This window comes from Xiphophorus couchianus, chromosome 21 (assembly GCF_001444195.1).
Source record: "Xiphophorus couchianus chromosome 21, X_couchianus-1.0, whole genome shotgun sequence".
Taxonomy (NCBI): domain Eukaryota; kingdom Metazoa; phylum Chordata; class Actinopteri; order Cyprinodontiformes; family Poeciliidae; genus Xiphophorus; species Xiphophorus couchianus.
In genome coordinates, this window is record NC_040248.1 from 1,751,213 (window position 1) to 1,764,240 (window position 13,028).

The 13,028-nt window shown below is 38.8% G+C and overlaps 2 protein-coding genes across 41 annotated transcripts in view; one reads left to right on the top strand and one right to left on the bottom strand.

Moving 5' to 3' along the window:
• Window positions 1–13,028, bottom strand: part of LOC114136418 (NACHT, LRR and PYD domains-containing protein 3-like) — a 476,176-nt gene that overhangs the window by 457,047 nt on the left and 6,101 nt on the right. For 28 of the 40 annotated variants that reach the window (XR_003593794.1, XR_003593796.1, XR_003593797.1 and 25 more), the window contains exons 1-6: window positions 9,866–10,081; window positions 9,621–9,676; window positions 8,015–8,179; window positions 7,431–7,550; window positions 4,557–4,783; window positions 474–2,250 (exon numbers count right to left, since the gene is read on the bottom strand). Coding sequence is in view for 35 of the 40 variants with exons in the window: in XM_028004338.1 (XP_027860139.1) it covers window positions 474–2,250; window positions 4,557–4,783; window positions 7,431–7,550; window positions 8,015–8,160 (2,270 nt within the window). In the remaining 5 variants the exon portion in view is untranslated. Of the gene's footprint in view, window positions 1–473; window positions 2,251–4,556; window positions 4,784–7,430; window positions 7,551–8,014; window positions 8,180–9,620; window positions 9,677–9,865; window positions 10,083–13,028 lie in introns of those variants that run through there. The other 12 variants (XM_028004379.1, XM_028004375.1, XM_028004366.1 and 9 more) reach the window with 8 other exon arrangements.
• rps6ka3b (ribosomal protein S6 kinase, polypeptide 3b) overlaps window positions 11,673–13,028 on the top strand; it is a 47,954-nt gene continuing 46,598 nt past the window's right edge. The window contains exon 1 of the mRNA XM_028004415.1: window positions 11,673–12,031. Within this exon, the coding sequence (XP_027860216.1) occupies window positions 11,969–12,031 (63 nt within the window). The 5' untranslated portion in view covers window positions 11,673–11,968. The remainder of the gene's footprint in view (window positions 12,032–13,028) is intronic.

Below are 13,028 nucleotides of genomic sequence, written 5' to 3' on the forward strand. Positions count from 1 at the left end.
TGATCTGTGGAGCAGTGGGAGAAGGGCTGTGCGCTGAGCTATGACAGCAAACGCAGGGTCATAACACAGAACCTGGAGGCTGGAGCAGGGAAGGGTGGGGGGTCTAAAATCCTATTTATCCTAGTTAGAGTTTCCAGACACACAAAGATTACTATAGTTTATTTGTGCTGTTGTAACCATTAAACAATCTTCCCATTCAGTTCAACCGTACAAGTGGAGAAACATTGTTGATGTCATCATTATGAAATAACTTGCAATTAAGCATTGGCAAAGATCAATGTGATTTTCACAGGTGGTGTAGCGTTGTTGTTAGGAGTGCTGAACGTAACTAAAAAAGTTACTTTAATGTGACTTCGTTACTTTCCAAATCAGGTAATCAGAAATCTAACTAAGTTACTTTTTCAAGGTGTAATCAGAAATCCGATTAAAATTACTTTTTCAAAGTAACTATGCCATCACTGCTCTGGACTCACCGAGCCTTTCTGCAGTTCCTCACAGCTGGAACCAGTCTCTGTCGTCCTGATTCTGATGTGTTGTACTTCTCCAGGTCCAACTCATCCAGAACCTCTGACATCTGTAGCATGTAGGCCAGAGCTGAACACTGGATCTCTGAGAGCTTCTTCCCTGATTTCAGGAACTGTTGGATCTCCTGAAAAACTGAGAGGTCGTTCATCTCCACCAGGCAGTGGAAGATGTTGATGATTCTGTCAGGAGAGATTCTATCAGTGCTCATCTTCTTCAGATTGCTGATGATTTTCTGGATGGTTCCTGGACTGTTCTCTGTCTGACCCAGAAGGCCTCCTAACAGTCTCTGGTTGGACTCCAGAGTGAGGCCATGAAGGAAACGAACAAACAGGTCCAGGTGGCCATTTTTACTGAAGAAGGATTTCTCTAGGACTTTTTTTATGAAATCCTCCAGAGATGTTTCACTGTATTTTTCTTCCAGGAACTTCTTCATTACCTCTGTATTCCTTGTGGTAAAACAGTGGAACATGTAGATTGCAGCCAGAAACTCCTGAATGCTCAGATGAACAAAGCAGTAGACTGATTTCTGGAAGATCACACTCTCTCTTTTGAAGATCTCTGTACAAACTCCTGAGTACACTGAGGCCTCTGTGACATCCAGACCACACTGCTCCAGGTCTTCTTGGTACAACATGATGTTTCCTTTCTCCAGATGTTCAAACGCCAGCCTCCCCAGCTTCAGAAAAACTTCCCTGTCAGCCTCCATCAGCTCCTGTGGACTTGTGTCATGTCCTCCATAGTACTTGTTCTTCTTCCTCTTTGTCTGGACCAGCAGGAAGTGTGAGTACATGTCAGTCATGGTCTTGGGCATCTCTCCTCTCTGCTCTGAGGTCAACATGTTCTCCAGAACTGTAGCAGTGATCCAGCAAAAGACTGGGATTCCACACATGATGTGGAGGCTCCTGGAGGTCTTAATATGGGAGATGATTCTGCTGGACAGCTCTTCATCTCTGAGCCTCCTCTTGAAGTACTCCTCCTTCTGGGCGTCAGTGAAGCCTCGTACTTCTGTTACCCTGGAAACACATGAAGGAGGGATCTGACTGGCCGCTGCAGGTCGGGATGTTATCCAGATGAGAGCCGAGGGAAGCAGGTTCCCCTTGATGAGGTTTGTCAGGAGAACGTTGACTGATGACTTCTGTGTGACATCAGAAACCAGCTGACTGTTGTTGAAGTCCAGTGAAAGTCTGCTTTCATCCAGGCCATCAAAGATGAAGAGAAGTTTGCAGACAGCCAGTTGCTCTGCTGGGAGCTTCTGGAGGGTTGGATGGAAAACATGGAGCAGCGTGAGAAGACTGTGCTGCTCATCTCTGATCAAGTTCAGCTCCCTGAACGAAAGCAGAACCACCACACTGACATCTTGGTTCTCCAAGCCCTCTGCCCAGTCCAGAGTGAACTTCTGAACTGAGAAGGTTTTTCCAACACCAGCGACACCGTTAGTCAGAACCACTCTGATGGCTCCATGTTGATCAGGGAAGGTTTTAAAAATGTCATGGCACCTGATAGGAGAGTCATGGAGCTTCTGGATCTTGGAATCTGTCTCCAGCTGCTTCACCTCATGTTGGGTATTAACCTCTTCACTCTGTCCCTCTGTGATGTAGAGATCAGTGTAGATCATGTTGAGGAGGGTTTTACTTCCTGTTACATCACTTCCTTCAGTCACACATTCACATCTCCTCATCAGACTGATCTTATGTTCCATTAGAACCTGCTGCAGAACAACATCTGCTGAAACAAAGAAAAAAAATACAGCTCAAGTGAAAAACCCATCTGAAACAGAATTTGATCCATCATCACAAGCAGTATATTGTTCTATTATCAAACATTGCATTTCTGCCTCTGTTTTGTGACCAGAATCTGTTTTATGTAAGTATTTAATTCACAAATCAAATCAGATGAGTAAACACTGACAGAAACACATCCATTAAATGCTTTAAGCAACATGAACTCTTCTGCATCATGTCACCATGTCATTTTACAGGTTCTAACTGAACTTCTCCCACAAACAGCAGCTTTGGAAAACAGAAAAGAAGAAAAATGTTTTCTACTGGAATTTCCAGCCTTCATGAAGAAAATCTAGAGAAAAAGCTCTAATCTGTCAGAGAAACTGCTGATTGTATCTGGCAGTGTTCACATTTAAAATGCTATTTCTCTGTCAAAGACTGGATTGGATGTTTTTAAAGAACAATAGTAGTTTGAAAATGACATGGAACTGATTTCGTCCTTTAGAAGTAAACAACAGATTAGAATTATTACAGGGTTTCCTCCAGTGTATTATAGGACTGGCGGGCCGCCATGCTTTACTTGTCCACCTGCCAGGCTAAGCCTTGTGTATTTTTGTTTTTATTAGAAAGAAAATGAAATATTTTTTTTAAAATAATTTTTCTTTTTTTTAATAAGCCGGAATGCAAGCATCTCTTCAGCATTGAGCATTTCACTGGCAGGGCAGAATTATTCCTGAAAGAAAGATGGGTTTATAGTTTTTATAGTTGATGCATTGAACAGGGAGCGCGGACCAATCACACTCCTGGCACCTTTGCCTGTTTGCTGCTTCAGCCATATAACTTATACAAACAGTGAAATGCTGGAGCAAAGAGTTCCGCGCAAAGATCACCATCCTGTGCCCATCACTCATCTCTGCCTACAATGAGCTTAAGGGAGGAATCGATCTGTCTGACATGCTAGTACACATGTACAAGACCCCAGCCAAGTCAAGGAGATGGTATCTTCCCCTGTTTGGACACATCCTGGACCTCTGCATTGCAAATTCCTGGCTACTCTACAAAAGGGACAGTGGCCTCCAGAATGAGAAACCCATGTCTCTCAAACGGTTCTGCCTCGCAGTTGCCCACAGTTTGAACCAGTTCAATAAGCCAGCCTCCGAGTTGACCAGTTGGCCGACCATCTTCCAGCTCTCCACCACCAGAGAAGACAGGCTACATCTCAAGACCATCACGACCAAAACCACAAACAGATGTGCGCTACGACAACGTGGGACACTGGCCTCTTCACTGTGAAAAGCGAGGGAGATGCAGTCTGTCCAAAGGGAGTGTCCAGGTGGAAATGCGAGAAATGCAATGTCTTCCTGTGTTTGAATGCAAACCAGGAATGTTTAAGTTATATCACCAGAGGTAAAGTGCATCTAATGCACAAAAAGAATGCTGTTTTGCAAACACATAGGTGAGGTTGGAAATGTGATGTTTTAATATGTTTGGTAACGTTTTTCTATGTTTGCCATATTTTTTCAAAGTTTAAATGAAAACAAGCAACACTAGTTCAATCAATCAGCCAGATACGTGACACTTGTGTCCCAAAATACATGCTGTTGCACCAAAACAGAAAAGGTGTGCTGAGATATAAAAGCAACAAATGTTTCTATTGTTCTGCAGTATTTTCTTTTCCTTTTTGAATGTAAAAATAAATGTTTTGCACTGTTACCTATAATCAAAACTGGATTGAATGTGAGAATTTTGTGCTGTTGCACTTTAATACAGATACAGTCAAGATGGGAAAATAAAAAAAGGCAATATTTCCTTGTTCGACGCAATGTTGTCCTTGGTTGAAATTAAAACCAAGGAATGAGTGTTTTGTGGCATTTTGACAGAAATAAATTGTATCCAAAATAAATTAGCATTTTAATTTATCTACTGTACTTGGTATTTTTATTACGTCATGTACTTAAACCACTAAGTGACATCTCAACTGTTTGGTAGAGATCAATATTTTAAAAACCACAGGATCTGTTGAAAAAAAATATTGATTGTGTATATGAATCACCCTAGGGTAAAAGAAATGCAAAGAAAACGTTTTCACAGTTTTTTTCTTGGTGTGGTTGTTAAGGGGTTAATGCAATTAGCACAAAGAGCTGAGAACAGAGTCACTTTAAAGGAAAACCATTTACACCAGTTGGAGATACAGATATTTGGTTGACAAAAAGATTTATAAAACCTTAAATGTCCAAATCCCAACTAAAGACATTGAATTGGTTCAACAGACGACAGAAGGAAGCTCTGATTGGAGGTGTTCAGGCTCACCTGGAGCACAGCTGCTCTGATTGGCTGTCAGCAGTCCAGCTCCTGTTCTGGGTCTTTCTCCACACTGGGGGCAGGAGGAGGGTCCAGACTGGTCCCAGTAGAACCTGATGCACTGTCTGCAGAACCAGTGACCACAGCTGGTAGAGACTGGATCCATCAGAACCTTCTGACATAAAGCACAGCAGGACGGCTGCTCCTCCTCACCAACGCTGCTCCTCTTCCTCCCTCTGTGAAGACATTTCTTCATCACTGAAATAGTTCACTAACAACAGGCTGGAGCTGTTCTGGTACCAGAACCTGAGTCGGAACAGAACCTCAGAACATTGATGATCTCTGGTTTGAAATATTTCATTCTATATTTGGTGTTATGATTGATCTTTCTTTGGTTGTATTTGTTCATCTGAAATCTTTATTCTGTCTGAGTCAGAGCAGAAAACTGTTTCCATCAGAGGCTCAAAGACCAAAATCTGATTCTAATCTAGAGTCCAGTGTAGAAACATGGATCATTCTTTAATGGTGAAACACCAGTAAACAGGATTCAGATCCAGTTTGCATTTATCTAAGAACTTTATAAAGAGTCTTGTACTGTGATAGAACATTATTTGGACATATTAGCAGAGATAACAAAAAGTTATTTAAATTTGTCTTATTTTTTTTTTTGCTAAATCTGACTTCATGATGATTCTTTGGACTTTGGTTCTGTGTTCACTTTGTAGTTTTATTGTCCTGATTAATTGTTTATAGTTGTAGTTTAGTTACAGTCCATCTTTATTGAGTCCAGTTCCTGTTTTATTTAGATGGTCGGGTTCCTTTAATGTACTTGACCTGACCTTTGACCTCCACTTTACCTTCTAAATCAGTGATACTTGAAGATCCACAGACACTTTACAAAACGTCAAAGGTCCATTTATTACAAACCCACAAGCCAGAAACTCTCAGATTCAAAAGTTTCTTTTCATGCAAAACAATAAATATATAGAAATAAAATATAATTTTAAATTATATATCAATGTACATACTTAAACAAGAAACTCCTGCAAACATTTTAACAAATGTGAGAAGGGGATTTCAAAATGTTTTTAAAATTAACATAAAAGATGAAAAAGTATTAGGAGTGAAATTCTAAGATGATTCAGGAATTTAAAAATAAAAGTTTTCTTGTTCTGACCCCACATTACTCTGAGTGAAAACTCCTTTGCTGTCTGTTGTTGAGGAAAGGCCTTTTCAAAATCCAGAAGGAGATTAAAAGATTTCTCAAAAATGTATAAAATAATCAAAGCATAAATTCAGGGAGTCAAAATTCACCTAAATAACTGAAATCTGATGACATTCAGTTATTTAGAACAAAGAAGCATCAAACCCGATGTTTGTTCATGATTTTAATATTTTATTGTTTAAACGTAAACGATGAAACTGAACTGCATTAATCATCAAACAATAACCTAACATGCACACAAAATAATGATGTGAAAACATCACTAGAATGTAAATAAGAAATTTCCTCAGTTTTTGTCTCATTAAGATGTAACGAATTGGTCTGTGTACCAAAGCAAATGAAAAGCATCTATGGAGTAATTTCATTCTCATTATAAAATAGAACATTGTTGGATCAGCAGATTAACTCCAAACAGGTCTGATTATTGATCAGGTGTGGAGACAATCACAGGTTTATCAGTAGCTGCATCAAGGTGAGCTGCTACCTGAGGAGCTTTGGCTCTGATGGAGAACATGGAGCCATTGATCAGAGATCATATTGATTTTGGGCGACTTTAGCTGTATGGTAGAGTAGTCGTCTTGCGATTGGAAGGTTGTAGGTTCGATTCCAGCTTCCTCCTGCCACATGTCAATGTGCCTCTGGGCAAGGCACTTAACCCCAAATTGGAAAAGCGCTATATAAGTTTATCCATTTACCATCTGATCTGCTGGGAAATGTTGATGATGGTTTATTAACGTTTAGATTGATCCAGACTGATCATCCTGCAGCTCCCAGCAGAACTGAAAGAAGGAGCTGAGCAGTACCGGTACCGGTCCAGCTGCAGTCGTCCTTCAGTCGAGCCACCCGCTTTGTGAATGCATCTTTATGGACAGAAATCATCTCTATTCTGTAAATGTAACTTATAAACATGATTTCTGTATTTAGAATAAACGTCACATTCCCACTCAAAGGACTCTCTCTCTGTCTTTAAATCCCGACTGAACGCTCTGCTGCTTAAACTGGCATTTGCGCAGTATTAGTATTTATAATAATAATAATTATATATTTTTGTTTAAATGGTGCTTTCTGGGTTCATAAGGTCACTACACAAAAAATTTAAATATTTGAAATAAAAAATTAAAATAAAATAAAATAAAGAGATCTAAGCTACAAACAAGGTCGTTGCCATGGTTACTGCTTCATGTAGTGGCAGACTTCTGGGTATTTATACTAATTTAGATTAATATGTATTTATGGGTGGAGACAGGCGAACCAGCAGCTGATTTATTTCCTGCAAATTGGGATTTATAAAGTTAAGGTGAGCAGGTATGTACGTACGTACAGATTTATATATCTTAATTTTTTGTGCGCCCTACTTTTCTAAATTTGTCCGTGTTAGTGTGAAAACTGCTCACTCTTTTACACATGAGGCCCCAAACCTCAGTGGAACATGGAAGCTGCTAGAGATTCATAAAGACACAAAGGAAACTATTTAGTTTTTCCTCCACAGTTTGTTCTGTTCTCTCAAAGAACAGTTTAGATCACAACTGAAAAAAGAACTAAAATGATTTAAAATTATGTTTTGGTTTCCATGAATCAGTTTCTAAGCTGAAATCAAAGTTTAAATCCTGGTTGGTCTCTGCAGAGTCACATGAATCAGTTAGAAACTGGTTTCTTACTCTGGGTCTGATGGTTCTGGTTCAGTATTGAAGTTTAGAGGATCTTTTCTGGACCGGTCACTCCTCATAGAAGGACAGACGGATCCTGGAGGTTCTGCTCTCAGTCTGAGGTTCTGATCTCTGAAACACAAACATGTTATTCAGATCACATCAATTACTGAGAAACTCTGTGATAAAAACACTGAAGAAGATCAGAACACAAACTGCTGCAGAGAAGCAGAAGGTTTAAAGTTCTGGGTCGTCATCCTACCTGGATCACATGGACCCAGTGTTTCCAGTATATAAACTGGGTCCAGTGCTCCCAGTAAAGAAGTTTCCCTGTTTCAGTGGGTTTAGAGACAATCTCTGAATTGTTGCTCTTTAAAGTTTTGGTTGTTTTTGTTTTCATGGATCATTTTCATCCATCACTGACTCACTGAAGCCTCATTAAAACTCTACTGATTGGCTGACATTCCTCATGTCTACTTAGCTTTAAGTTTGCATAAAAATTAAGTTACTTTTTATTTATTTGATGAAAATAAACAAGTTAATATTAAATAAATCTGTGTGGAGTCACATGAATCAGTTAGAAACTGGTTTCTTACTTCCTGTCTGAGGGTCCAGGTTCATTATTGAAGTATGGAGGTTTATCTCTGGACCGGTCACTCCTCATAGAGGGACAGACGGATCCTGAAGGTTCTGCTCTGTCCCAGTCCCAGTCCCAGTCCCAGTCCCAGTCCAGGTCTTCCATCTTCTGGACCTCAGTAAGTCTGAAAGAGAAACCAGTGCCAGTCAGTTCCCAGTGATCCAGTAAGCAGAAAGTTGATTCCCATCATGTGTTCAGAGGATCAGAGGAACCTGATCCAGCATGTAACATCTGGGTCTGAATTGTTCTCTCCTTCACTTCTTCATGACCTTCTGATGTCTGCTGGCTGATCCAAGAACCTTCTGGAGAACTTCTGACTTTATTAAGAACATTTCAAATCTGAGTCTGAAACCTAAACTGGAATCATGTTCCAGGTCTGTAGAAACATCCAGAGTGAGGTCAGATGTAGTGAATGAAGGAGTGAACATTTCCTATGAAGTGGTGATGTGTTGGTCCTGAACAGATGGGCTCAGTTAAAGCAGCGGTTCTGAAACCTTTGGGGTCCAGACCTCCTTTAGACAGGCTGCCAGTCCTCCTGCTGAGAGTCAGGTTTAGTCAGAGAGGCAGGAATATGTGGAAGGAATATTTTCCAGACGGACCAACAATCAGAGAGACTTCAGGATCAGGTGATCCATGGAGATCATGAGGAGTGATCTGATCACTCTCAGCTTTCAGCAGATCTGTTCAGTTTTCCAGCAGCTTAGAGAGACAAAGAGTTTCTCACTGCTGCAAGGAGAAACAAGAAGTCCAACTGGAAAAGAAAGAAGTCAGAGAGGAGGAAGAGAGGAAAATCTGTTGAGAGTTTAAATCTGGTTTGACTCCACAGATCAGAGAAACATCAGTTTCTGATGAACCCCAGACTGCTGAGGAAGGAGTGATGTGTCACATTTATGATTTAAATAATCAGAGAAACCAGTTTAACATGATGGAGTATTATGGACACACTAAGAAAATAAAAAAGAACAAAATGATAAAGTCTCAAAATTGCAAGAATTAAGTCATAATATCGCAACTATATTATACATATAATATTATCAGAATATTATCGTATGAATTTATTCCTGTAATATTGTGACTTTTTCTCCTTTTTTATTAGTACTATCCTAATACTCCTTCGTATTTTACTACTTTAATACATTTTTCGTAAAGTTTAAAAGATTAATTAATTCCTTAATTTATGTTTGTAAAGTTCATTATTGCACACAAACAGATCACCTACTGTCATGGTAGATCCCAGTCGATCATTTACCAGGTTAACCACGTTGTGCTGAAATATTTCTCTGGTGAAACATAAATTCATCTGAAGCCTCATATAACAGCAATTTATAAGCAGCAACGTTTCACAATGTTAATTTCAAATAAATGTATTTTGCGTGTATGTAAACACTTTCTTGATCAGCCCTTAAATTCAGTAAAATGAAAAACAAATACTAAGGAATCCCACCCTATGGGAAACAGCCGACTAGACCCACACAGCAAGCGGCTGAGTGGGTCCATTTTATCCGATAGAAAAAGCAACAGAGACCCAAAAGAGACACGGAGGAACATGGAGCTGCAACACTTACCTGTATTAACAAGAAGACAAGTTATTCCCATCCTCCATCTTAATATGGAGTCTGATCTGAAGAAGAAAAAATTTATTTTCAGTTTCTATTTCTATGAAGTGACTTGTGAGTTTTCATGATTAACCAGAAACGTCTAAAATCAAAGTTTGATTCGTGTGAATAAATATTTACTGTTAACGGTTCAGATAGATTTTTTTAGACTGTATGAAAACAATATAAAAGTTTAAAAACCTTCAGTATGTTACCTTGGTAGGTCCAGAACAGGCTGGTCTCTATTTCGGCTCGTTTGCTGGTAACAAGCTCTGCTCTGCTGGCGGCCAAACAACGAGGAGGCAGATGAAGAACTTGTCGAACTTTATTTCTCTTCTTGGCAAAAACAAGACAACTACAACCACTGCACCGCTAAAGCATCTAACAGTTAACGCACTTACTTTTCTTCTTCTCCGTGCTCCTACTGATTGCTCTCTACCGCCCCCCCTAGGGAGAGGCTGGGCCTGTAACAAGTATTTCTGTTTCAAACAGTTCCCATGAGCCTCTACGGGGACAACAAACGTATCCCTTAACAACATCGAGGTAATAATCTACCAACAGGCCACTGTGGGGAGCGTTTTCATTATTTTAATCTTTTGTTGTTTCAACCTCCCTGGTGAAAAATAAATATACTAAGTATGTTAAATTTTAGCATACCTGAGCATATATTAAGACAGACTAATTATGAGTTTAGTTCAAGTTCATTTAGGATTAGTAAACTTAAACTGTGCTATTTTGGAACAACTAATTTTGTGATTAGTGTATTTTAATAGTATTTAAATTGTATTAAAGCACAATTTAAAGTGTACTAAATGTACTTTCATGTACTTTTTTGGAACAATTAAAGTTATGCTTAGTATACTTTAAGTTAAGTAAGCTTCTTATGTAATATAAACGTGCTTCATTAGTATATTTTAACTGTTTTTGTGATTAAATTACATTTAAAATATATTTAGAATGTATTTTCAGTATATTGACATTACATATTTTATATATTAGTAGTGTGATTACAGTATGCTATAATTACACTTTTGGTTTATTATAATTATTAATGAAGTAACTTTTTAGTTACTTAATGTCTTTTATTATTCTACTTTGCACTTTGTACATAAATGCTTCATACACACTACAGTACTGCAAACACATCAGGCTACCAGAACACAGAAGGATCACTTTAAAAAAGTAATAATAATCCTTATAAGGATTGTTTTTATTTTTATTCTTTGCCATTTTGACAAAAATAGTAAAAGATTATTAAGGCACCTAAAAAGGCATGTGTACACTTGGATGTAATTTAGAACATACTAAAATTTCAGTATATTCAGTAGTTTACTTTTAAAGTAAAGCATTAAGTGAAGTTTTAAAAATTCTATTTTGGGCATATATTTTAAAATATACACAAAATATATTTAACAGCATATTGTTTCATTGGTACACTTGAGGAAATATACATTTTGTTCACTTAAAGTATACTTTTATTTAATATATTTCTTAAAAGTGTATTTTGGTATAATTATATTTGAGTGTGTTTAAAGCTATAATGTCAAAATTGGTACAAGTTTCGTATATATTTATAGGTGGTACACTTAATACTTAGTATACTTAAAATGTACTTACAGAAATGGAAGTATGTTTGAAATACAGTACACTAAAGTATATATATTTTTTTTCTCTAGGGAAGTCCTCCTTCTCTTTCTGCTCATTTTCACCTCCTCTGGCATTTTGGGGTCAAAGTTCAGAGTAATTCCAGCTTTAGGTGCAGTTTGCTGTGGTTGTTTTGTATTTCTACAGGCTGTGATTCACAAATGTGAGTAAAAGAGCCTCCGTGTAGTTTTCCCACTGTGGTCAGTGACTCTGACTCATCCTGAAGTTTTCTTCTCTCAGGTGCCGCCTCCCGACGTGACGCACGGTGACGTCAGCCGCCTGACGGACAGGTAAGCCGACACCGGCCGCCATATTGGGAAAGAACGGAAGTGAGAGAGAAACAGAGAGAGAGAGATTCTAGAGGTGGAGCAGTTTCCGAGAAAAGGGCGTCCTCCTTTCATGTTTGTCTCCCCGGAGGAGGAAGGGGCGGTCTCTGCGCCACACCACAGCCGGAATTAGCCCCTGCTCGCTCGGCTCGGTTCGCGTCCCGCCGACTCAGAAACGGGACCGGAGAGCGAGAGAAAGTGAGGGAGAGAGGCTCGCAACATTTTACCAGGAAGAGAAGAAGCAGAAAGAGAGAGAGGGCGGTCGGAGTTTAAAGAGTCTTCGGAAAGCAGCGGGAATTAAACCGAAGAAGAAGAGGAGGAGGAGCGGGAGTCCAGGAGAAGAAGAAGATGCCTCTGGCTCAGCTGGCGGATCCCTGGCAGAAGATGCCGGTGGGGGGGACGGCTGGAGAGGTGAGCAGCTCCGTTTGTCCTCATGTTGCAGCGCAGGGGCTGGACCAGAACCAGAACCAGAACCTCCAACTACCTGGAAGTAGGTGCAGAACCTCCTCCAGAAACACTAAAAACATCTTCAAAACGCTAAATCCCTTCAGGATGAATAACTTTTACACCATAAAAACAGTTTTCATGGCTCTAAAAGAGGCTGGAGTTTACTTAGAGTTAAACCTGGGCTTCATGTCCAGAACAAGCTGCAGCATGTCAAAACCAGAGCAATGCCACAGTAAGATGAGCAGGAACGATAAAAACCCGCGGATAAAACTGCTCCAAACTTTACATTTCAGCCCTATTCTGTAATAAAAACAAAACATTTAAACGAACAGTAAATGACTCGGTTTGCAGCTCCCAGCCTTCAGGATGAAAATCTTTAAATAACTTACCTGAAAGCTGAAACGGAAATATTAAAGATAACTTGCACAGAAAGAAGATTTAAATGAGGATAAATGATTTAATCATAGAAATATGTCCCCAAACCTAGACCTGTCACGATAACAAATCATGATGGATAAACTGTCCCATAAGTTACTGTGATAAGCGATAATGTTGTTTTGAGTCCATTTTCATGTAATATAGTAGTAAAAGCATAATAATGCAACAAAACGTTTTGAAATATCAATAAACTTTAAATTCTAATGGAACTGGAAGACATCTTAAATATCAAAAATAAATAAAACAACAGAAACCACAAATAAAATTACTTATGAAGTCTATGTAAACAAAATTATCTTTTAAAAAAAAAGGTTTAGTTGAGACCAAAACACCAAACTGAAAACTTTTATCATCCAGCTTTTGGTAGAAAGAGAGAAAAACTGTAAACCATGCAAATGGAAATTAATTCATTTATTGTTTATTGTGACAAACCTATCCAAAAGCTCAGTTTTAGTAAAAAAAGCATAAAAATGTAAAAACTAAAGCAAAAAAATGTAAATAGTTTTACCCAGAGTGTGTAAGA